General features: G+C 42.4%; 1 protein-coding gene across 1 annotated transcript; it reads left to right on the top strand.

The window, feature by feature from the left end:
• Nucleotides 1-1,022: 1,022 nt before the first annotated feature.
• On the top strand, nt 1,023-25,543 carry nherf1b (NHERF family PDZ scaffold protein 1b). Its single transcript, XM_051387537.1, has 6 exons — nt 1,023-2,105; nt 16,630-16,800; nt 19,386-19,539; nt 21,797-21,840; nt 23,935-24,054; nt 24,161-25,543. The coding sequence occupies exons 1-6, from the start codon at nt 1,494-1,496 to the stop codon at nt 24,296-24,298; spliced, it is 1,239 nt and encodes a 412-aa protein (XP_051243497.1). The 5' UTR covers nt 1,023-1,493; the 3' UTR covers nt 24,299-25,543.
• The last annotated feature ends 149 nt before the right edge of the window (nt 25,544-25,692 follow it).

Here is a 25,692-nt window from a genome sequence, read left to right as displayed (position 1 = left end):
CTAACAGCTGAATTTCCCTTCCCTACATACTGCAGTTATATAAGCACTGATGCTCTAGTAGCTTTAAATTTCCAGTTTGGTTTCCTTTGTCCTCTTATCAGTTCTGGAAGCATTTTCAGCTGCAAAAGTAAAATCCTCCCCCAGGTTTTAGTTCAGAAGCTTCCTACCAGGCTCTATTTTTACTATTTTATGTCACTCATATCTCTGAATGGCCAGAGGGATAAGCTGGCTCCAAAAGACAGAAGAGTTTAGAAAGGATGTTGATCATTATGGTTAAATTAATCTTTAATTAGGGTTCTGCCTCATTTGCGCATATTTATTAGGCTGTAACTAATTCTTGTTTGGCTATTGGAACTAACACTCAACCCCCTTATTATAATAACAGCTGTATACAAATCAAATGATTTTAAGTGCTAAGGTCAAAACATAATCACAGACAGAGGCTCTGTATCACTCTGGCCAAATTACACAGCTATACAGACAGTAATAGAGGGATAGATGGGTACATTATTCATCCCTATAATTCCTGCCAGTCAGCAGCACTGAACAGCAGGAATGATAGAGAATACATTTGCACTGTATGAGAAAAATGAGTGTACTGCAGTGAAGGAAATGGACAGACTGTAGGAGTATAAAGGTGTGAAAAATAAAGTGAGCAAAAGTTTTCTTAAATTAAAAAGTGCCAAAAGTGAGATATATCCTGTGTCGGCAAAACGTGCACATAAAAATTATAGTAATATACTTGAAGAATACAAAAACTCTATATTATAAGTCAAAACAAGGGAAAAGGGGGATAGATAAATATACTTAAATAAAGATACTTTTATACGTTTTCAAACTGTCCAGAGGACTACCGGCTTAGGGAACCGACCAGCACTCAACAACCCAAACACTATCTATGTTTCTCCTCATCATCGTGTATTTTTCCTGGACAGCCTCGGTTTTGTGTTTACTCCCTCCATTCCCCTACTCTGCATGAGCCAGCCAGCTGGGCTGTTCCGTGAACGCACCTCCCTCTTCCTGCGTGGCTTTCTGTCGCGCACTGAAAGGAGCGACTGCTGCGTGAGTGCGGTCAGCCTGAAGTCTCAGTCCCCGGGTCAGGACCCCTCACTGAAAGCCGCAGGATTTTACAGCAAGTGTGTGTGAGGACACCAAATCAGACCACCTTGACTCGTCTGTGGAAGTGGACCAGAGAGTGGGACAAACACCAGCACCGTTTCCCACGGACTAATCTCCCCAAGAGGGCGGGGGTCGGGTGTTATTTTGTGTTTCAAAGGGGACCACTCATTCACACAAACACACACACACACACACACACACACACACACACACACACACACACATACACACACACACAAACACACACACACACACACACACACACACACACACACAGCAGCAGCATCCTGAGCAGGACTTCTAGTCATTTACACTTAAGCCCAGCAACAGGTTGAGGCTCAGCAGCAGCAGTGTGAGGGCGACTGAAGCCTACCATGCCGAGTAAAAGCCAGTATCTGCGCCCCCGGCTGTGCACGCTGGAGAAGGGGGACAACGGCTACGGTTTCCACCTCCACGGGGAGAAAGGTAAGACGGGGCAGTTCATCCGGTTAGTGGAGCCCGACAGCCCGGCTGAAACCTCGGGGCTCCGCGCGGGAGACCGGCTGGTGTTTGTGAACGGGGAGGACGTGGAGAACGAGAGCCACCAGCAGGTCGTGTCCCGGATACGAGCCACCGCGGGCCGGCTGGAGCTCATAGTGGTGGACCCGGACACGGAGCAGCTGCTGAAGAAACACGGCATGAAGTGTCTGCAGGAGTATGTCACCGACGGTGTCCCGGTACCCTTCGACGAGGAGGAGGAGGAGGAGGAAGAGGAGGTGGTGGTGGAGGTGGAAGAAGAGGAGAAGGAGAAGGAGGTGGTGGTGGTGGTGGTGGAGCAGAAGGATGAGGAGGTAGACAAGAAGGATAACGGAGGTGAAAGGCACGCCAAGAGGGAGGAGGTGGAGGAGGAGCAGGAGGGGACACCCCGGGAGTCCACGCCGCTCCCGGAGAGCAACGGAGGGATCCACGGGCACGTCGAGAAAAAGCTGAGCATCAACTCTGAGAAGGTGAGTCAAAGTTATGTAAGTGGAGGTAAAAGAGTTTCTGCACCGTGTCACCTAAATGACATTAAACCCACTGAATGCATTATTTGGGGGGGGGTGTTCCCTACAGAGAATAAGTGCTCTATAATATGGCATAACATGGGCAGCCCACGGGCTCCTGGCTGCAGGGCTGCCAGGATGTGGGCAGGCTCAGCTGGCGGGACATTTACTGTGGGTGAGAGGACAAACAACCTGGGTCAGCTCTGGGATCAAGGAAACATGGACCCCCCCCCCACTTTGTATCAGTGTCAGTAAACCTCTTAAACTGTTGCTCAAGTCTCAAATCACTGATTGTGAGACAGTGTCTGAGACAGAAACCCAGTCTTCTGTTATTACCCAGATGCCACATGGTTAAGCATCAGCAGCAATGACAGGCTGCAGCTCCACACCAAAGCAAGCACAGGGAAAACACTCTGAAAAGACATGGTGCTGTGTCTTTGCGTTGTATAATAGAACATAACAAATATCTGACATTGCTGAACCCTCCACAACAAACAACAGGAAATAGTTAGTGTCTTTATTTTTCTTCAATTTCCACAAAATGAGTCCCACTAAATGAATTTTTTCAACCTTTGATCTTTGTCTGTAACACATTATGGGTGGATTCTCACTCCGCTGTGGCCACTTGTTGCTGTGTCTGCCCTTATTTTCTCCTGCCATGCTGTCTGTCGGTCTGTCTGTGTCTGTCTGTGTGCGTGGCTGTGAGTTCAGGACCAGGGTTCATTAAAAAGCACTTGAGGAGAAGAGGGTCCCTCCAGTCTGGAACATCTGTGTCCCTCACTGCATCCTGGATGTTTACCCCCGAGGCTGTTTCTGTCCAGCTCTTCTCCTCGGCACTTCACTGTAGGTGGGAGAGAGGTGGGAAGAAGGGCTGCAGTGTGTAGAGCGAGCAGCGATCAGGAACAAAAGACACAGAGAAGACCCTGCTGTGGTCTTTTCTGTCTAATATAAACACATCATCGAGTGCATCTCATTTTCCAGCCCATGTGATAGGCAGATGGTCGTCGTTCTGGCATCTGTTTGGTTTGTTGGAGGCAAAATTGAGTAATAATGACATTGTTGTCCATCATTTTCTACATGATAACAACGGTTGGATCATAAACAAGCATACTGACTGTGCTGCTGTTCAGTGTGTGTTTATGAAGATTCCTGAAGCTGACGGGAGGTCGGAAATGTGGGAAAGGTGGTGACAGGAGTGATGGTGAGGAGTCAAGTTGGGACATATGTTGAAGATGAATCTAGATATTGCCTGGCATTGGTGGCATAGCTTGAATGTTTAGTTCCAATGTATTATTTTGACATTTTGGAAAATATTTGCTTTCTTCTTGAGAGTTTCATGAGATTGATTGATGCCACTCTACAGTTAATATAAGACTGTTTGCAGCGGGTTAGCTTAGAATAGCACAAAGAATGGATATAGAGAAAACAGTCCAGCACATAGTCCTCTGTAAGACCGTGATGTGTTGTTTGAACTCTTTGGTTTTGCTACAAATCAAGCAAGTGACATATAACATGTTAATAAATTAGCTTTAGAGGTGCTGGTTGTAGCTTCATAATTACAGACATGAGAGTTGTATCAATGTCCTCCTCATATATATGTTAGCAAAAATACTTTATGGTTATGTTTTAGGTATTTAAAAGAGTTTTTTCTTCCTCACAAGGTCCACCGCTGGGTTATGTTGTTTGTCTTTGGAATATACAGCGATTGTTCCCATGTTTACTCTCGATACTCTCCACAGATGGCCTAATGGAGCTGGTGCAGTACAATTCACACTGGCACACAACCCAGAGGGAAGTGGCGTCGAAACAAACAATAGCGCTGATGTCAAACTCATTTTTACAACTTGGATTTTTAATTTCAACCTCCCAGAGTTTAACATATGGAATCATACTCATCGAGAGTAAGCCCAGTTGGAAATTTCTTTTTTATACAAAGGCAGGTTTTGTGTGTATAAAAACCAAGATTTCACTGGCTGAGGAAGTTACTTAGGGACAGAAGACACAGCAGAGAGTGTGAGTGTGTAAATTGGACTCGAGGGACGCAGTTTAGAGTCTGCTGTGTGTCTGTGTTACAGTTAGAGGCAGCTCAGGTTGTGTTCTTTGCATTGACTCCACTCTTTCTGGAATTTTCTCCCTACATCCTGTCCAGCATTCCTGTGCCCGAGCCCTGTGGCCCAGCCAATGACAAACACACACACACACACAACACAAACACACTCATGTACAGCCTTGGAAGACACACAGAGCGTTGGTTCAACGGTCACACTGACGTCCGCACTCCGCCTGTCTGGCCTCATCTTTGAAGCCACACAAAAGAGGGTTCGAGAGAGCGACGCCTTCTCCGGAAACCAAAGGATCCTTGCTCAAGGTTGCCATGGTTACACTGGTGTGTGTGTGTGTGTGTGTGTGTGTGTGTGTGTGTGTGTGTGTGTGTGTGTGTAGTGCATGTGTGAGGATGGAGGTAGGCGAAAGTGAGACAGTGCAGGGGAGGTGCGAAAAATGGAAGGAGCAGTGATGGAGGTCAAAACATGGAGAATGGCCCGGGAATAAAATAGGAGCCGCTGTCGTCATCGTGGAGCAAAACACACAAAAAAAACACATCATCGGTTCCAAAGGTCGTTGTTTTGTTTACCAGGCAGTAAAATTTTTACTCTACCTTTGTTGAGTGCAGTGAAGTAGCAGCTGATTCTCTCTCGTTCATATTACAGATCTATCAGCTCATCCAGAAAAACTTGTGGTAACAAGTTTGCATTTGTTGTTGTTTGCCGTCTTTCTGTGCAACCCTCTGAAAGCTAATCAGTCAGTTTATAGTCCAATGAGTTCCACACACTGCAGTGGAGAGAAAAAAAAAGGGATCCATTTTTTTATAATAAAAGAATAAATTCACATTTTTCAAGTCTGTCTTAAAATATTTGGAAACTTCACCTGCAAAAACCTGCTTCACTGAACATATGGGCATCTGACTGTTATTGTAAGACAGACTTATAAAAATGCGAACCTATCCTTTAATCTGCCAATTATTTTTATGATGTCTTGCATCAATTGTTTATAAGCCTGGGGATAATGTAAAGAATTCCCATTACAAGGCCAAAGACACATCTTCAACTGCCTTATGTTGTCCTAACAGCAGTCCAGAGAAATGAAGTTAACGATATAAAACAGAAAAGCTAAAACACATCTGAGAAGCGGGAAACAGCTACTGTTTGGAATTTATCCTTGAAATTTGTAGGTCATTATTTAAAAAATGCAAATCAGTGAGCTCTATGAAACGGGCGATTATTTCATACAGAAACATTTTGCAGTAAAACCTATTAAAATGTATCTGCGTCATCACACTGCTCTGGCAGTGATTCATTCAGATTGAGGAGAGCGAGAGAGAGAAAGAGAGCGAGAGAGAGTGCGAGGGTGAGAAGTTTTTTTGGGAGTCTTCCTGAATGGGTGCTGGCTGCTTACATAAGACTGTCTTTAAACAGTAATTACAGGAAAGGAAGAGGGCTTGTGTCAGATGAAACTAACCGTGGATAGATGAGATGTGGTACATTGACAAGTGTTTGTAAGAGTGTGTAATATCTCTGGAGGTATGTATCACTGTGTATGACTCCACAGTATCTAGCATTCTAGTATTTTCAGAAATGAGACAAGAGGGCGACTTTACGTCGATGTGCCTGTTGGTTGTCACTCCTTTAATCTGAGCCTCTAATCGGCACATTCACATAAAACCTGCTTATTAAAGAGCTTCCACTCCTTTCACCACACATGCTTGGCTTTAAAGCGTGGTACTTTAACTGCATGGGATGAAGTGTTTTCCCTAAACAAATCATCCTCAAGCTGTTGCATGGGAGGGTTCTTTCTATATTTGTATATACTACTCTGCATGGCCTTCGGTGCATGGATTGACAATGGGCTTTATAATTGGCTTTTATGGACTGTGTATTGTGTATAGCTCACTTTAACAGTCCAGTCAGTGTCTATGTGTGTGTTGCCTTAAGTAAACCCTGAAGGTAATCATGTGTTGTCACAGTAACAACATCCAAATCCTTTTTCCCACAGTGGCACAACTTTACGGACCATTTAAATGAATTATTTAGCTAAGGGTTTCATTATTTGTGTCTGGTAACATCACATCCATGTGTACTGTCCGTCTGATGTAATGCCTTCAGGAATAGCCCATGGATAAGACTTTCTGTTAATAGAATAAACGTCAGCTTTCGATGATTATTTGTCGTGCATTAGAGGCAGAAATAGCCACACCTACAGTAACTATTTGAGCCAGGATGGTCAGGGGTGTGTTTCTGGCTGCCTGCTGCTGTCTATGGGAGTCTTGGCCTGTGCACAGACCTCAGGACGTTTGTGCTGGCTTCCTGTCATTGTTGTCGGTGGAAGATTTTTCCCCACCCCGTCGTCTTGATCCTCTTCTCACCCCCCTGGAATCCCAGCAGCTCGTAGCTGGGCAGTAAACTACAGCTTAAAGGTTAGAGAAACGATCTCACCATCCCTGAGCAAAGGTAGCAGCTAAATGCCTGCAATGAAAACAGGATATAAAACATAATCAAACAACACAGACACTGGTTGAATAGCATGTCGTTCCAGCAACAGATGCTGAATCGTGGCTCAAAGTAAACACTATCTCTAGCCATGTTTGTTGTTTCCATTATCCTTGAAGGCATTGTGACAAAGCCAGGTATTGTTTGGCTCTATTTCGCATGTCATTGTGTTTGTCTGACAGGATCAGATGTACTCCACGATTCATTCTGAGCGGCCACTTGACGTCTGCTCACACACAGTACGTTTTGGCCATGCCTTGTATTTTTATTTGTTTTTTATGGGTGTTTTGACTTGAATGTATGTGCATATGTTGGTGTGTGTGTGTGTGTGTGTGTGTGTGTGTGTGTGTGTGTGTGGCTTGCGTGGGAGAGAGTTTGGGAGTTAACCTTCCCTCTCCTGCCCTTTGTTGATTGTTGGGCTGTGTGTTCCAGGGGAAATGGTCCTCATTATAAGACGTGGTGGAGGCTGTCAGGGCCTTCATTGTGTTTCTATTCCAAGATTTGTGCATCTACAGGAGTAAAAAAAAAATTTTTTTTTTTTTTTTTAAAAATTATTTGGTGGGGGAAAAATTTTTTGAAAAAAAAAAAACTTAAAAAAATTTTTTTTATAAGAAAATAGGAATATTTATCCAATGGCACTATTGGATTTACAGGATATTTGTATCAATGAAGTAATGTATACATCATACTGCCAAAAACAAACCCATGTTATTTTTATCAATGCTATCCCACCACTACTGAGTCATACCGACTACAACAAATATCACATCAGTGAGAATGTGGGCACGACATCAAACATTATTCATTTTATAAATCAATAGCAGCTAAATGAAGATAAATACACCCATTAAATGTGTATCACATAACAGCCATTCAGATAACATTTAATCTATACCAAATAAACACTCTTATATATAATACTGTTCCAAACACGTGTCTTAAACAAATCACATGCAATGTCCACTGTACGCTACACACACTTCTCTTGTCCACGGGCTTTCACTGGAAAAGCTGATTTTGTGTGTATTATGGGTGGGAATCTTGGAGTTACTCATGATACAATACTATCAACAAAATGTTGCCCAAGATAACGAGACTATCACCAGTGTTTTGCAAGACAGTCACGCACACTTCATTGCAACATCTGTTTAACAAGGAAAAGAAAAAGTTAAAAAATTATGAAAACAAACGTACAATCTTAAGAAACTGTGTGTGCCAAAGTGCATAGAGTATGAGCCTTCTTCTAAGTATTTTTGGGCTTTTTTATTGGCAGACAATGGAGCTTTGACAGGAAATAAGGGGAGAGAGAAGAGTCAAAGGTCTGAAACCAAGACATTACAATTTCATGGTCAGCATCTTAAACCCTTACAGAGCACCAGGACAACCCAGGGTTTTTTAATGCTAACTGAAGTTCATAAGGCCCATTGTTTAAATGTCAGATGGTCATAAACTGGCAAAAGGCAGAAGCATTACGTCTCGAGCAAAAGAAAGGATACATTTCTACCACATCACAAGAGAACATTATATTGTTCTATTGATTAGGGCCGGAACAAATAATCAAAGTCGTCTTTGCAAATCATGCTCAGTGAAACTTCTCTGTGACGTCAGTCCAAACAACAGCAGCACTGTCCCGTCCCCACGTCCAAGACCAGAGTGGCCCAGGTCAGGGGTGGAACCTGAACCCTGTCTGTGTCTGTGTGTGTGGGTGGGTGCTTGGATTGCTGGTGATTGGGTCCCATGGGATACTCGACGGAGACTCTACAATGCCACATTCCATTTCCCTCTCCATTCTGCTGAAGGTTCACCACCCCAGCTGGACAATGAGCCGGAGGGCCGCGCCCTGCCGGGGGTGGGAGGGGGAAATGACTCGCTGCTCGCCCTGAAATAGACTCACCCCCTGCCGTCCACCTCCCTTCCCACTGTACGAGACAGGGACGCCATACGTTGAGTACAACCAAGACAGAGCAAATTAATGTACGTTGTTGGTTATTTGCGTTCACTGAATGCTACCAAACTAAGGAAATGTTGGAAAAATCAAAATATTTTTCTATATACTATTTTATATAAAGTTGTTATAAGTTTTTAATTAGTAATATAGTTTGCTTTCCTTGCTCCATTTTGTTATTTGGTGGTGGTATTTTGTCAGCCGTTCAGTCGGTCCACACATTTCGTCCAGACCGAACAGCTTTAGGATGAATTAATGTGACATTTGTACAGATATTTGTGCCACTTTGAGGTTCACATTTGTGGTTTTGAGTGAAATGTAATAACAACTATTGGATTGCCTCAAAATTTGGTTCAGACATCTTTGTTCCCCTCAGGATGAATCGTAATAATGTTGGTGATCCCTTCACTTTTCATCTACTGCCATTATTAGGTAAATTTATCCAATACTTTATGACTAAAAAACATTATACCTGCTTAAAATTAGCATGTTGCGAGCGTGATAGCAATAATCTTAAATCACCACCACGCCTAAGCCTCTATAGCATGGTCGTAGACTGTAGGATCACTTATGTCTGTAATATGTGCTCTTGCTATTTTGAGGTTTTGGTTTTGCTTCCTAAGAGCACCCTCACAGAGCCACTAGCATAGCAGACTCGTAATCTTGTTCTTATTTCTGTGGGTAACACAAATAACAAACATATAGTACATACTATACGTAGATGAGCAGGATGAGAGACGAGCCTTCAGCAACTCATCGTTTCACATTTTCATTTCACATGCACTGCAAGAGATTAGATGTAGGTTTTCCACTAACAGTAGCCTCAATAATGCAACACAGCCACAAGGCACGTTTTGATTAAAGGGCATGACTTTTTCTTGAGAAAAAACTCTCAATTTCTGGCCTCTGCTAACGCCTTTGGTTCCATTGTTTTCTGCCACCTACACGCTCTACAAACAGCTGGATACAACAAGCGGGGATTGTGGAGGACCGTTTAGGAAAATGTAGGAAATCCTTTAACTTAAGTCAAAGTACACAGAAGAAGAGCTACATGCCTTCCCTCTTTCTCTTAAAGGTCCAGTGTGTAAGTCATAAGTATATTTTCATTTGTGTAATCACCTGAATATACAGGAATTGTTTTTTGTTTCACCCACATCGTATATGTTACCTTAGAGCGAGCCTTTTATATCTACTGGTAACCTATAATGGAGGCCGCCATGTTGAATCGCCATGTTTCTACAGAAGCGAGGGAATTTCAAATCCTACACACTGGACCTTTAATGCATTTTCTTACGTCAAACACTGCACTTCTGTGTGTGTTTGTGTGTAAAAGGTGGAAGAGAATCTGGAGTTAGAGGTTGCTGAGCTGATGCTGGTTTCAGGTCTACGGGGGTGGAGGGACAGGGACAGGAAGACTGGTCGAGGAGACAAAACTTGTTGACTCCTTGGTTTGTTGGCGGGCTGAATGCAATCGTGATTTTAAAAGAGAAGACCGCGCAGTGGACAATCTAAAGATGGAGACTGCAGAAGACCCTTGAGGAAAGGCAGAACCTGTTTGCTCCATTTTCAAAGATCTCAAAGTGATATTGAGGCCTCTCTCGTAATCAAGACCACTCCATTTTGTCCTATCAGTGCCTGTACCCCTGCTGTGATGACTGACATTACTTTTCTATTTTCAGGCCTTCCCCTAAAGAGTCTATTGTAATGGGAACCCTCAGCAGAACCTTTTCTTTGGTGTCTTTTGTAGAGCCAGTTTGTCCCATCCTCAAATGGAAGGGGGGGACAGTAGGGTGCTTTGTTCCCCACCTCTGCCTGCCTCGCAGCTGGTCCAATGGTCCAGCTTGAAATCCAACACCCCTGTCCCGCCTGAGAGAGTGGTGCACTCCGTACACTCAAGAGGACAAAACTTGTGCTTTGCTGGTTAAAAAGGAACTAGGTTTACACCAAACATTTATTAAGTCAGCCCTTGAGACTGTTAATCTCTGTCAGAAATCTACACATGACAATCACAAGGACCGGGAGGCCAAAGATTTGTCATGTCACTGAGTAACCACGGTGCCTGGCAGTGTGTCTCTTTAGCAGTTATTCTTTATGCTGATCAAAGAGGCCGAACTCATGGGAGAGCTATTAGAGTGACGACGGGGGGGCGGGATAAAGTAAGCAGCAGAAGGACTAAGAACGATACAGAGAGATGAAAGAGAGGCTGCTTTAGAGGACAGATCTGCATGCACAGATCAGCTGAGGGTGACAGGTTTCTGTTGATGATTAGCAAGACTTGTGAGTTTATTGGACGTCGCTGAAAGCAGCACTTTGAATAGAGGAAGAACAGATGAACTACATCAGTGAGGTGTTTACGTAATTATAGGAAATTTTAGCATGTGACCTTTTTTTGGGAGGGCATGTGCAACAAAAAGAGTGTTTGTGTCAGAGAGACGGAGCTGTGTAGGAATGACACAAGCCTACAGTAATAGACGGCCTGTAGTTACACATCAGTACGCTGGCCAAGCATGGGGAAAATATGAAGTCAGGCTGAGTGGCGGAGCTGCAGCCACTGGCAACTCTCTCTCTCTCTCTCTCACACACACACACACACACACACACACACACACACACACACACACACACACACACACATACACAGACTGCTCCTTCCATGCCAGAGACTGGATCGCTCGCAGCTACAGCGCTCCTCGAACAGTCAGCAGGAGAGCCTGGCAGATGCACATCTCCGGTGGCTGAGTCAGAGGGTGGCAGCGGGCGATAAACATGATGGATTGTTATTATGGAGGTAGATGCTTGCTTCTTAATACTCCCTGAGAGGGTTTTGAAGATGCAATCAGTCTGGCTTGTCAAACACTCACCTGTGGGTACCTCGACGGCAGAAACAAAGATTAAGTGCTCTTTATGTGGGGAAATATGGATGAAATGTTGACATTTAAAGGTCTAGTGGGTAACATTTAGGCAGCCCAGAACTGTAATAACTTTGGTGATCCTGTGACTTTTTATCGAGCACCATCATCAAGTCAGATTGCTCATTTGTCCAATAGTTTGGTTTATGATTAAATACCACAAAATGACAGCCCCATCAGCTGCACTGTGTTTAGTACTAATGAGCAAATGTTAGTATGATACACAAACATGGGCCACCCCAGTTTGGTGTCAAATTAAACACATTCATTTCGATTAATATTGAAATTAGCTCATATAATTTAATGATCTGAAATAGGATTAAATTCAGGGAAAAAAGACATTTATTTGAAAAAAAGAATTGGAAAATCTGAAAATGTGGAAATAAATATATATGTATAATATTTATAGTGCCACCTTTAGATATTTATATTCAATGCTTTAACAATGTGCAAAAATAATGTAATGTTTGTGAGTTAAGATATCTTAATGACCTTCTTGTTACATTCCAGGGATTCAGCGAATTTTTCATTTTAGACCCAAGAGAGTTAAATCTTCAGGAAGAACAGTTCCCTAGAAAAGTGGTTCAAGGTGCCTCTAGAGAGGGCCTGTAGGTTGAACTTTGCGTCGGTATCTTATCTCTTGGTTATCACAGCTTCCTGAGGAAAACCAGAACAAGGTCTAAAATAGGGTGACATCAATCTCTTTAAACTCTTGAGAACACATACACGAACTGTGTGCTGGAGCAGCAGATGCAGTGCGATTTGTGAGGCAGCCGTGTGACTCAGAAGTGTGTTTTGAGAATATTAACACGGGCCCTGGCATTGTTTCCCAGTGATTGGTATTCAAAGCTGGGAGTGGAGATAGAAACTAAACTCAGACATTAACAGCAGCAGACATTAGAGTAAAGTCGGTTCAGTCGACATTAGTCAAACAAATATAATGCAGTTCTGCTTCCTACATGACATAAAATTGTTTCACTTCATTTGGACTGCCCAGTGTTACTTTACTTTGTATCCACCCATTGCTGTTTCAGCAATCGTAGTCACTGTTATTTCATAATAAGCAACTTGTCATTATCTGCTGATGTTCAATTCAAAATAGAGAGTTACCAGAAATTATATCAGTGTTTTAGGGCAGTACAACTCATGATGCATGGTCCAAGGAAACAATGATATCATGATACACAGTCTACATGTACTGTGAGACATCTTGTTTGTTTAATCCAACAAAAAAAACCAAAGCGTGAAGACGACAATGCACCCGTTTTAGGGGGATGTGAGCAGTTGTCAGGCAACTAGCACAAACTCCAGGAAGTTACTGGTTTCGACCTGGAAATATAGAACCGTTGTGTTTTCAACAAGCATTAGCTCATCATTCCTCCCTCATTTTCACATTTGCAGGTTTAGACGGGATGAGTCTGAGAGTCATGTTTATGTTGCGGGATCAGTGACAAGTTGAGCTCCTAATCCGTGTCAGATTCGCCTCGTGGTTGTGCAAACCAGCATTTCAGAAAAGCTTGTTGATGCCTGGCTTCTTTGATTGGATGTCAAATACACCTCATTCCCTGCTCTCTAGAGACAGTTCCTCCACTATATGCTAACTACTGAAAGCCTCCTTTCCCATGATGGGTCACTGCATATGTGTTTTTGTGCATATGCTTGGGTGTGTTTTTGTATATAGATTTCTCTTTTATGTCAGGAAGTTGAGCCACAGCAGAGGGAAGCATAGTGAGGGAAAATGTGTCAAAAGTTCCTGTTCAACACTTCCCTCCTCAAAGGAAAGTTTGTGTCACAGAAACTGTGTTCATCTCAAAACGCTATTCTTCTGGGCCGAGAGGAACATTTCACACAATAGAAACCGACTTTGATCTAAAAGTGATACTGACTTTATAGATAAAATATTGATCATAGTAATTGAGCGTAACATTGTGTGTGATTCAAAGTATTTGCTTGATGGTCACAGAAACTTTGTAGTGAATGTATCTGGCTGGGCAGTCAGCTATCACATTACATGAGGAAGTGGAAGGCTTTCACAGGCCTGCCACAGGCTTACAACAACCAAACTAAATCTGAGGAAGTAGATGAATTTATCTGTGTTTTCCTTTCACATATCATGTTCTTGCAAATGCTTTAGGGTCTGAGAAACAGAGTGACTAGTGGAAGTAGACAGAATTAATGCTGACCTCACTACACTAAGCCTGTCTGAAACAAACATTTAGTTGTCACACTGTTTTAGTCCCAGCTGATTGTATGTGGAGGAGTTTCAGTTTGTAATTCACACAACGTCCCGTGAATGTTCTGTGGTTGTACCTTTGATGTGTCCAGTGCAATGCCGTGTTACGTTACGGAGAACGTACATTGTATTTGTCGTAATACCAGCAATGTGCAACAGAAACACAAGCATGCACGTCTGACAAGTAGTGGGTCCTCGGTTCTCCTCCTGGCTTGTGTGTGTTCAGCAGATTCCACAGATTTCAGACCCTCGTGGAGATTCTTCTGTCCTCCACTCCTCTCGGACACAAACCCTCCTCTGTTGTCCCTGCCAGAGCCTCTTGCACCCTCTCTCCCTGTGCAGGGACGCCTAACGTCAGCCAGAACACCCGATGAGTGTCAGTGAGTCTCATGCCAAGGCTGTAATGTGTATTGATTGCCCTCATCTGCTTTTCGTCCAATATTTGAATCATGGATATTACTTTACTATTACATTGATTGAGCGCTCCTTAATTTGTTGCATGAAATGAAAACACCTTGTAGTCTAATTTGTGGCATGCACCAGGCTTCATGCACGTGATGCTTTACTCTACCATCACACAGCTAAAGTAGAAGATAGAAAGCTCTGTTAGTTCATTGCGGCTTCAGAGGAGAGAAGGTCAGTAATAAGAAACCCTCACAGCAAACTTACAGCAGCTAAACTGACCGTTTATTAAAAGAAAAGAAAAAATACAGAACTTCCCTGTTTAATCTGCACTGTGGATTGCATGTCTTACATTTTGAAGAACTGAAGGAAGGTGGTTTTATTTGAGCTTTGGGTGTAACACTTGAGAAGGTAAATGACGTGCAATCAACGACAACTGTTTCTGTATAATCAGTTACCATTATGATGTAGGGCTCTTATCAGGAGCACATCGGATCAGCAGGCTCTTGACAGAGACGGTCACATAGACAGCCAATCTGCATCATTCATGAGAACAGACTGCTGTTAGTCAAACATTACTTATTATATCTGAGAAAGTGTGGAATATACGTTGTTCCCCATAATGCTTTTGTTTTAGATAGTGTATATGTGTGTGTGTGCGTGTGTGTGTGCGTGTGTGTGTGTGTGTGTGTGTGTGTGTGTGTGTGTGTGTGTGTGTGTGTGTGTATTTAGGGTAAGGAGGGGCTGTGTTAAAGTGACAGGAGCTTAAAGGAATACATTTTAGGAAATAATCTTATTCACTTATGTCAAACTATCCTTTTAAAACCTATAAGTGAAACTGCTGCGAACTGGATGGACTCACAAATATAAACCCTGTTACCTCTGTCCTCCTTCTGCTGCCCTAAAAGTGTTTTAAAGTGGTCAAGGATCACCTGGATTGATAAACACAAGTGGGGTGTGTGCAATTTACTGTTGTCACATCACATGATTTCTGGGAAATAAAGTTCCCAGTTTGAAAGTTCCACTCACTTTATTATGAGTCACCAATGTACAAAGTTTACAAAGTGTGTTTTTAAAAAGATCCCTCACTGGACAAAAATGACCTGTATCTGGAAAGATCCAATAGTATACAAGTTCATGGATCTGTATCCAGATCTGTATATTTTATCATATCTTATCATATAAAAATAGTCTGTATATAAATGTACAACCTTGGATAGTGTCCTATTTTTGTGCCTTTATTCCCGTTCATTCTGTTTGTTCTTTTTTCTAAAAGGTTTAATTGGAAATAAAATGTCCTCTCATGCTATTTTTATGTTCTTCCTGGAAATTGGACCAAATGTGACCTGTCAGAAAAGTCATGTTTTTTTCTAGGAGCTTTACTGGGAGAAAAATAGTTCATTCTTGGCAGAGGTGGGTGGGGTGTTATCTTAAAACAACTGGCTTACGTAATACGGTGAAGTGACAGTCACTCTGGTACCAAGTTGTATATGAGAGAAAATGTTGAGTCAGGCTGCCTCAGTTATTGGTTAAGTTAATTTATGTGCAGTGATGTTTTGAAGTAGCTTTAATCAATCAGCCTCCTACAAAGTGAGTCATTCACACTGACTTATTTGTAGAAGGTTCATTGTCTTTGAGTGTTCGGTTGACAGAGGGCGGGTGGACACGGAGAACGATGTAGAGGGAGTGTCAGGTCAGATTTGGTCACAATGACAAAGAGTATCCTGACCAGTGTTGTCTCTCCTGAGCTCTGTGGCTCCTGTATTTAACTCCGTTCACTGACCTCTTTGATGACAAACAATTTAAAACCCCTTCTGCTAAATAAAGAAACTGCTTCATCCATACAGCGGAAGGGAGGTTCTTGGTTCGAGCTTGCGTTTTTTCCTGGATGACAATACAGCTCTAACTCTTCCTGCCATCCCAGAGCGGGACTGGACGGGACAGGGCGAGGGGGAGGCGGTCAGAGGTCAACGCCCAGCTTCCATTGTCCTCCTTGGAGCCTGGAGCGAGCATGGCCCGCAGACCACACCGGAACCGGTCCCTTCCTCAGGCCGACAAGGCCAGAGTTAAGCTGACTGCCTCCATCTGCCCCCTCCCCAAATTCTCCGTAGACCTTCCCAGCAGACCTCCAATCACATGCCTTTGAGGCCCTCTTCCTTCCTGGCGAGCAGTTTGGAGTCACGTGGAGTCAAACAGCCGCCCCAGTTTATTCATGATTGTCAAAAACACACAGCACAACATATCAGCATGCAGCAGCCACCTGCATGTTCAACCTCGGCTTTATATTCATGGTTAACGAGTCACAGGAGCTTTCCGTAATCTTTGTGCCTGTTGTTCTTCCTGAACAGAGACCCATGGTGGAGTTATTTTTCAGATGTTTTGGTCTATTGGTGCGTGTCACATACAGTGTATTAACATGCTGCATCTGATTTCTCTCTCCTCCGGCCTCTTCCAGGAGGCGTGCACTGAACTTCGGCCTCGTCTCTGTGTGATCAAGCGAGGGTCTAACGGATATGGCTTCAACCTGCACAGCGAGCGGGCGCGGCCGGGCCAATATATCAGAGCTGTGGATGAGGACTCTCCAGCAGAGAGGGCCGGCCTGCAGCCCAAGGACAGGATAGTACAGGTACTTTATAAAGGTCAATGCTAGACTACTGTCAGACCATTCAGGGCGGGAACTCAATATGGTGCAATAACAGGGACATTTAGGAAAATTATTAATGGTCTTTGAGGATGACTTTCTAGTTTAGAAACTCCTTGAACAGGGTGCCCAATCTTAGTCTTATGTAAGAAGCATTAATGTACATCCTTGGCAATTTTAAGGAAATGTACTTTTCAACTTTGTGAGAAGAAACTGATTAGAGTCCTTAGAGGTCCACAAAAATATCCATGCAAATAGTGCATCCTGATTGGTCTGCCACACTTCCGCTCTAGGCAGCCTTTTTTTTTTTACTTGGGTAAAAATAGAGAAGAATGGGCGGTGCCTGTAAAAGGTAGAAAACCTGTTCACTTTCCATGAGAAAAAAAGCCTTTCTAGTGCTCCACTAATTTATTTTTTGGTTATATGGTGTAAAAATGTACCCTTGTTATGTTCCGTGTAGATGTAACCTTGTAGTAGCTTCATTCGTCTTCAGTGACTGATTCTTCTGACATTTTGTAATGTTGCAGGATTAAATATAAAAGTGACAGAAAAGCTATGGTGGAAAGTAACTGAAGTACAGTACTTTACTTAAGTACAGATCTAAGGTAGTTGTACTTACTTACCATTCTCATATTACTTTCTACTTCTTCTCCACTACATTTCAGACGGGAATATTGTAATTTTTACTCCATTGCAATCATCTGACCATTTTAGTTAATAGTTAGAAATTAAGGCTTTTGCATACAAAACATATGAAAATGTACAAGTAGAGCTGAAATTGAGTGGATGAATTAATCATTGTTTTAATCCATAATGAAAAGAATCATTAGTTGCTCCACTTCAACCAACTTCAACAGTAAAATCCTGCTTTTACATTTATGCATGAGTAATAATAATCTAATAATATCAAATATACTTATCACTTATTACTTGTTTACCTGTAAAGTACATTTTCCTATACTTTATACTTATACTAGAGTATTTTTACAGTGTGGGATTTGTACTTTTACTTACGTAAAGGATTATTATTATTGGAGTATTTCCTCCACCTAAGAAAATACTCTCCAATAGTGTCTAAGTGAACCAGGTCTTCTGAATACTGTACTCAGAAGTGGTCAGCTCTTTTTGCAAAGTTATCTGTGAGTTCAGAGGAATGTGAAGTGAACTAACAGCCGCTGTGTGGGGTCTTAAATCCCCCAGAGGTCTCTGGTGTGACACTGTTGTCACTGTTAGCAGCCTCACACTGGAATAATCAGCTTCTTAACTGGTCTGGGGTCTGCTCTGCCCACCTCCCCTTTTAGCGTACAATGGCCTGCAGAGAGACGTGTGTAAAAATGTTTTAAATAAATTTCACAGTTAGAATAACATTTTAAGCAAAATTGATTGCAATATATCCTAATGTTTGAGAGTTGTCACTATATTTAGGCTGACCACAGAGCACATGTCTGCTGTTTATTGTCCTGTAATAGATATTATAACCATAAAACCTTGTGGTTTCAAAATAATTCCACTTATTATCCAGCCAGCAGAAGCAGAAACAATTCACAATGAATATCTCTGACTCATTCAGTGTAATACACTTTTTTTAAACACATGGTCAAATCAGAGTGGCGGCATGTCCACTGATGTGGGCAATCATTCACGCCCCCCTGCAATTTAAGACACATAAAGTATAACAACTAGAGGGAAATGAAAAGGAAGAATCAGAGGAGAAGGAGGACAGAAGGGGGACAGGGGGATTAAAAGTACCACACAGTTCTGGGTCCGTAATAGGGTCTAGGGAGGAGTTTGCAGTCCCCCAAAGGGCCCCAGACAGCCACGCCACCCACTGAGGAGCGGGGCTTTGTGGGGAGCGGACAGCCATTGTTATTGCTGTTACTGGCCAAGCAGCTATTGTCCAGCTTCCTCTGTGGGACTGGCTTACACATGCAGGTCCACCCTATGACCTAAGCACAAACACGCACACACACACACACACACACACGCACACACACACACACACACACACACACACACACACACACACACACACACGCCCTTCAAGACATTTCTCACATGCTTTCCCATGGTGATTTTATCCCAGTACCCTCAGCTGGTGTGGGAGGGAGCCACCTCACATGTTGAGTTACTGTATACCAGAGAGTTAAAGTACAGCTGTCACGCAGTCAAGTACCACATAACATGAAAACATGGATAAAAGTTGATTTAAAGCACAAACTAAACCAACAAAATAATCATAACCCCCGGGGGGGGCAGCAAGCTGTTGTGCACATTGTGACGATTGTTTTGCAAGTTAGTGGTTGAAAGAATGTGTGTGTGTTTGTGTGTGCGTGCGTACGTGCACAGGACACACAGGATTTCCTGCCCTGGAGCCTCTGGCAGACGTAGTGATAATATTGAGAAAGAAATCCTGACAGTGATAAAAACAGTTTGTTCACTTCTCAGTGGGAACAGACAAGACAGGCCCAAAGAAAAAAAAGAAACAATAGCAACTTTTTTTGTTTTTTTTTCATTTTGAAGGATTTCCAGCCATGGTACAAGTTTAAAAAATAATCTCTTTTTTTCCTCAGGTGAACGGTGTGTCTGTGGAAGGGAAGACGCATTCAGAAGTAGTGGCTGCCATTAAAGTTGGCGGGGATGTGGTCCGTCTGCTGGTGGTGGACCCCGACACAGACGCCTTCTTCAAGAGGTGCCGGGTGACCCCCACCTCGGACCACCTCACTGGTGAGAGGACAGAGTGAATGACTATTAGCTCGTAATGTTTCTCTCCAGGTTCATTGTCCCTTATAGACAGTGTTGTAGATGCTAGACGTAACGTCTAGCTCCTCATGCCCTCCTCTCAGTCCCGCCAGATTTAAAGTCTGTCACACAGTTTCTTGGCTCTGCTTTCCTTCTCTCCTCCTTTAATTCTTCCTATCTCTCACTATATCCTGCATCCTTTTTTAAAAAATTTCTCTCTCTGCCAAGAAACGCAGACAAAGACGCTTACCCGCTTCCTGCCCCCCACCTCATGTTGATGTCCTGTGGAGAAAGTTAATCTTTTAGACATAAATAGATCAGATCAGACGGATCAGAGTCGGACTGAGTAACACTGTTGTTTGTGGGAAGGCTTAAATACAGATCTCTCTCTCACAAAAGTTTAATATTACATTGCAAACAAAACAAAACAATCACAACGAGGTCAACTTTCCAATTTTCTGGACGTTTCAACTTTTAAACTCCAGTTGTCATGGAGATGGTTTGGTTGTTATCTTTTATAAATACCAAATTGAAACATATTGGTAATGACTATCAGCTGATGAAGGCCACAAGATTTGGCTTAAATCTCCAGAAAATTTTCAATAAGGGGATAATTGTCTAGACTTTTTAAAACTGCTATTTCCAAGGTTAGTAATAACCTTCAAGCTCAGTAAATGGATAAATGACTGACTCAGGGGATTTTTGCCTTCCTCTCCCTCCAGAAAAGTCCGGTATGGTCACCCCAGGAGCTGGTAGGGACACAGTGCCTTGCTCGATGGTACTTTAACTTAAATTAGATCCTGGTACGACTACCACAGCCCCCAGGGGGAGCCCTCGTACAGTCTGAGATCTAGTTTCTGTGTTTGAGAGCCTTTCTTCCATTGCCACAGATCCTAAGGCAGGTGGTGTGTGTGTGTGTCTGTTTGTGTGTGTGTGTGTGTGTGTGTGTGTGTGTGTCTGTCCTGTGCTTGACCAAATGTCTGAGTGCCACTCTGCACCGTAAGACCCCTCATGTAAACATGGTGCTGCCAGCTATTGGCATGGCAACAGACGATGCAGGGGCAGGGGGTGAGGATGCAGTCCTCTGTACCTGGCACGGAGGAATTCGATTTCTGTTTTTGTTTTTTGGGGATATTCGAGATACATGTTGTAGTGTTGATGGTTTGAAAGAGTTTCCCCAGGTCTTCTATAGTTGATTATTTATACATTAGTTATATCTACTAGTAAGCACAGGAGTGACATGTCTTGTGTTGTGTATTTCTTGCGAAAGAATCCGATTTGAGAGGCAGATGTTTCATAAATTTCCTCTAAAACCTTCCAGTGTTTCAGTCAAGGATTAAGAATAATAATAACGGCCTACAGGAAAGAGATTCCGGTGAGGTGTTTCCCAGGTAACTGCCTGCACTTCACATGCTGCCAACTCATAGGACACCTGCCTACACTGACTCTTGACACGCACACACACGCACACACACGCACACACACGCACACGCAACACACAGAACACACACACACACGCACACACACGCACACACACAACCCCCTCTCTGAGCTGCCCGGCTGGCCAGCAGCTTTGTTTGGTTTCCAAGGCGCTCGGTCCAAGTGGCCTCTCAGGCTGGAGTTGGAGCTGTATTCGGACTTGGAGAGGCTCCTCTCAGAGTCAGGGACACAAACACACACACATAGACACACACTCATACTCACACACACACAGGACCTGAGGAGGACTTGAATCTCAGATTAACCCTGGAGGAGCAGCTGCTATCTCCAGTAATAATCATCATTAGCTTAAAAACTGTTTTCTGCTGTGCGGAGGATCAGAGGGATGGAAGGTAAGGGATGTGTCGGACCTCTGTGATGACGTCTGTCTGCAGTTACCACCTCTCAAAAAAACCTCAGCGTATTTTTATGAGAAAAAAGAAAGAGGGGAAATATTCCACTACAAGTATTGGATATGTAGAGGGTTTGTGGATTTATCTGAGGAGGAGGAGGATGAGCACCATCTCGTAGAAGATGAACCTTGTGTGAATAATGGATGATCTGCTCATACCTGTGCTATGTAATAGAGTAGGTGTTGGTGGAATGAAAGGTGAGCTGCAGAAAGACTCTTGATCTAGCAGAGTGGAGCTCTCTGCTCTGATGGTGCAGGACTGGGACTGAAGGACTGCAGACGGTGAAAGACTGAAAGAGTTGAGTTTTTTGGAGTCTGTGGCTGATTCTTGTGTCATTTTTATTCCTACAGGTCCACTTCCTGAGCCTGTCATTAATGGAGGGATGGAAGAGAAGGTAAGATTCACCAGCAGTGTACAGCTATCATTTGGTTTTAGAGCAAAGCTAAAAGCGGGATTTTAACTTTAAAGAGCTGTCAGTCTCCCACAGCGGCAACTTCCCTCTTCACCAATGCAGCCTCTCCTTCCTGGTAGAGGGGAGAACAATAATAGTTCAGCCTTATGCTTTGAACACTCTGTAGCTCCTCGTGTGGCACTGGCCGCCAAGGTCGAACAGCATTTGAAAGCAACACGCAGCATTTTCTCAGTTATAGTTTGCCACATCAGAGAATTGAAACGCCGGTGGAGTGAGTTATTAATCACAGAGACTTGTATTGAACGAGCTTTCCTGTGATTGTCTAAACATTCTGGTGTTCATTGTATGGTATTATGTGGAAAACTCCACCCAGCCAGCGCTCCATTAACTTTAAATTATTTGGAAGTGTTTGAGCAGGGACAGACTGTGTGTACAAAATAAAAATAATCCAAAAGATAAAGTTGCTTGACCCACAGTTTAAAAGCCACTCACATGCTCGAGGGAATAGTTCGACATCTTGGGAAATATGCTCTTTTGCTTTAATGCAGAGAGTTAGATGAGAACATTGATACCACTATCATGTCTGTACGGTTATATATTAGCTTAGCTTAGCATAAAGACTGGAAACAGGGGAAAACAGCTAGCCTGGCTTTGTCCAAGGGGACGTAATCCACCTACCAGCAACTCTGAAGATCACTAATTAACACATGGTATATATTTTGTGTAACTGTGTGAACGTGAAGCAAATTTTGATGCAATTTGCATAATACAGAGAGAGGAGGAAATGGAGAGAGTCTTATAATGAACAGATAAACATCAGTTAGCAGCAGTTAAAGTCACATGAATGACGCAAATCTGAACACACCTTCAAAACAACAGATCAGCTTTTTACAGGGGTTATGTGCCTTTATTACTTTTAGTACTTTATTTTGATGCTAACGCTTTTACTCAAGTAAAGATTTTCAATCTTTCAATTTTTCCACCACCGTCCTCTCGTGAAAACTGTTGTTTGTACTTTCCTTTTGGTAAATGCATTTTGTTGTGAATCTTATCCTCTCCACCAGAAAGAGAATAAGCATATCCCCCCCCCCCAAAAAAAAACAAAAAAAAAAAAAAAACAAATGAAATCCTGTTTTCCTAACCTCTCCTTGGTTGCTAGTGCCATCACAGGAATGCTTTTTGAGGGTCTCTCAGGTTACCTGAGTTTCTAGTTCCCAGGCAGACACACTAGACTTTTATGTAAATCAGTGTTGATCAGATAGAGATAATTCCAGACTTGTATGAAAACACCAGAACACAAACTACTGTACCGACTGTGGCTGCCTTCCCCTCAGGCGTTTGGCCAAGAATGCAAATTGAAGCTTCACCAGGCTTCCCGTTACTCAGGGACTGTATGTGTAGCAGTGAAGTTACATGTTCCACGTATTGTTGCATAACTGTTGCTGGTTAAAAGGTTGAAGAGCTGAGAGGGAGAGGTCAGGGAGAAGTCATCTTTAAAGGCTGGTGGGTTAAAAAATCCTCCAGTATGAGCAGGTTTTACTGGCTTTAGTTTAGTGAGCTGAAGACACGAATACTGATAACTGCAAAAAGTTATTCAAACACAAAGAGTTTTTCAAATTTCACCACTCTTACAAAACAAATTTTAAATTGCTTTTGTGGATTCTGTGATCTTCTCCTCACCCACAGATACTACTATTAAATAGATCTCATTAGTGATTCCCAGATCGATACATTAACAGTATAACTGCGAAGAAGGAAGCTCAGAACTCCACATTAATTGGTCTTACTTTGTACTTTGTGCTTTATAATATTTTGCTTTTTGCTGAACTAACTATGTGTTAGAGAAACATGTTTGACAATGTCAAACTTCTAACTAAGGCAAATTTATGAACCAACTCAAATCCAAGGCTGCCCTCATGTGGTGAGGTCTGGTATTGCACTGTGGTTTTAAAAAATAAAAATAGTTTCTCAATCATACTTTGAAATGTGACTCCCTTGCAGGTCACTTTTGGTGGTCACCATGACTATATATTTAATGGTTTGTCAGTGTATTTAATGAATTGTTTGTGTTCCCAGGTGAATGGCAGAGGGGCCATAGAGGCACAGAGGGACTCAAAGCTGTCAGTCAGTCCTTCTCCATCCAACGCCTCGTCCAACGCCTCGTTCACAACCCCGCCCACAAACACCCCACCTGAGGTACATCACAGGAAATGTTTAGCAGCTTTTAAAAGACACAATGTGCAGCAGGTTCTCGCCAAAATATATATAAGTTTTTCTTCTCTTTTTTTTCTTCATTACTCAGGGTTTGATTGCAGACGCGATCCCAGCGCTCAACCTGTCCCTGCAGCAGGTCAAAGAGCTCGCCCACCAGAAACGCTCCAACAAGAGAGCCCCGCCCATGGACTGGACCAAGAAAAATGAACTCTTCAGCAACCTATAGGGCCCCTCAGCTCACCTCTCACACACACAGATTTTATAGGGATTCTTTTGTTACAGAGACATCAGAGACATTTTTTTATTGTCGTGGCACTAAAAGAGCTTTTTGTTTAACTATTGGCTGCAGACAAATTTGAGCCCTTCTGTATTCTTCTTATTATTAGTCTTCATGTTATTATAATCCAGATATTATACTGTATATGTATAATGCTACTAACAAGAAAGATGCATATGCCAATGAAAGAGAACTGGACCATGTTGAAAACGAGTGTGTGTGTGTGTGTGTGTGTGTGTGTGTGTGTGTGTGTGTGTGTGTGTGTGTGTGTGTGTGTGCGTGTTTGGACCCTGACAGTCCCTGCTGGCCAGAGTCTGGTGCCTGTGGAAATAAGTTTAATGACCCACTCCTCCGTCAGCTCATCTATCTTTTAAAAGTTTATACAAACATTTAAAAAGTTAAAGAGTCTTCTGTTAGATCGACAACAGCCACGTTGATCCAGCCTGACAATCAGTTCCTCTTTTATCTGTTTATCTCGTTTATTAGTTTGTAGGGATCAAACATGGACTGAATTAAATTCACTTTCAGGTCATTTATTGCATGAATGTTTGTATCTGTGTAGATTACACGTTAAACGTAAGAACCCTTTTTTTGATATTTAAAAAATCATCACAAAATAAGGCATTGCTTTTCCTCATAAAATGATTTCAAACATGAATCTCCTTTTGGGAATCTTGTTTTGAAAATACTTACTGATGGCTTTAAACTGGAAAGAACTGTGTTTAAAGTGGGTTCTCTCATTATGTGTGTATATATCAATATGTATATTTTTTACATTTTTGACAAATTCCACCTCTCTGAAATGAATTCATTAATCGTGTGTATCCATGAATACATGATATCTTTTATTAAATGTGAACTACAGTTTATTATGAGTAACTTATACCGTCCTTGCTTCGCCATCATGTCCACTGTGAATGGCTCTTCGGTTCACATTTTGAGCAAATGGGATATTTTTATTGCTCTGTGAAATTTTTACACATTTCTATCAATGTCTTAAAAACAGTAACTATGTAACTTTGAGATTATGTATTTCTAAAAAATGTCTGCGCTTTACTAGATTTTATGCATTTGTCCAGTATTGAGAACAGTGATGATTTTTCAAATTGAATGAATTATATGAAGAGTTTTTTGTAGCTTGTGTAAGCAGTAAGAGGTAATTTCTATACTGTAATAAATCAGTCATCAAAACAACGTTATTCACTGATGTTGGTTTTTATTCAGTTAGGTGAGAAGAAAAATAAAAATGACTCAGTTGTTTGCTGGGTTTTTTGCTCAATAATGGAGGACCACAATGCAAATAAGTTATTTTTCGAACTTTTTTAGTAATCCTCCACATTTTT

Source organism: Dicentrarchus labrax, unplaced genomic scaffold (assembly GCF_905237075.1).
Source record: "Dicentrarchus labrax unplaced genomic scaffold, dlabrax2021, whole genome shotgun sequence".
In the NCBI taxonomy this organism is placed as follows: Eukaryota; Metazoa; Chordata; class Actinopteri; family Moronidae; genus Dicentrarchus; species Dicentrarchus labrax.
Note: the sequence above shows the minus strand (reverse complement) of the source record. Positions and strands in the feature narration are given on the sequence as shown.

Coding starts and splice junctions, on each gene's coding strand:
- nherf1b (XM_051387537.1), top strand. CDS start 1,494: ATGCCGAGTAAAAGCCAGTATCTGCGCCCCCGGCTGTGCACGCTGGAG. Junction 21,841..23,934: donor ATGGAGGGATGGAAGAGAAG/GTAAGATTCACC, acceptor TTGTGTTCCCAG/GTGAATGGCAGAGGGGCCAT. Junction 24,055..24,160: donor CCACAAACACCCCACCTGAG/GTACATCACAGG, acceptor TTCATTACTCAG/GGTTTGATTGCAGACGCGAT.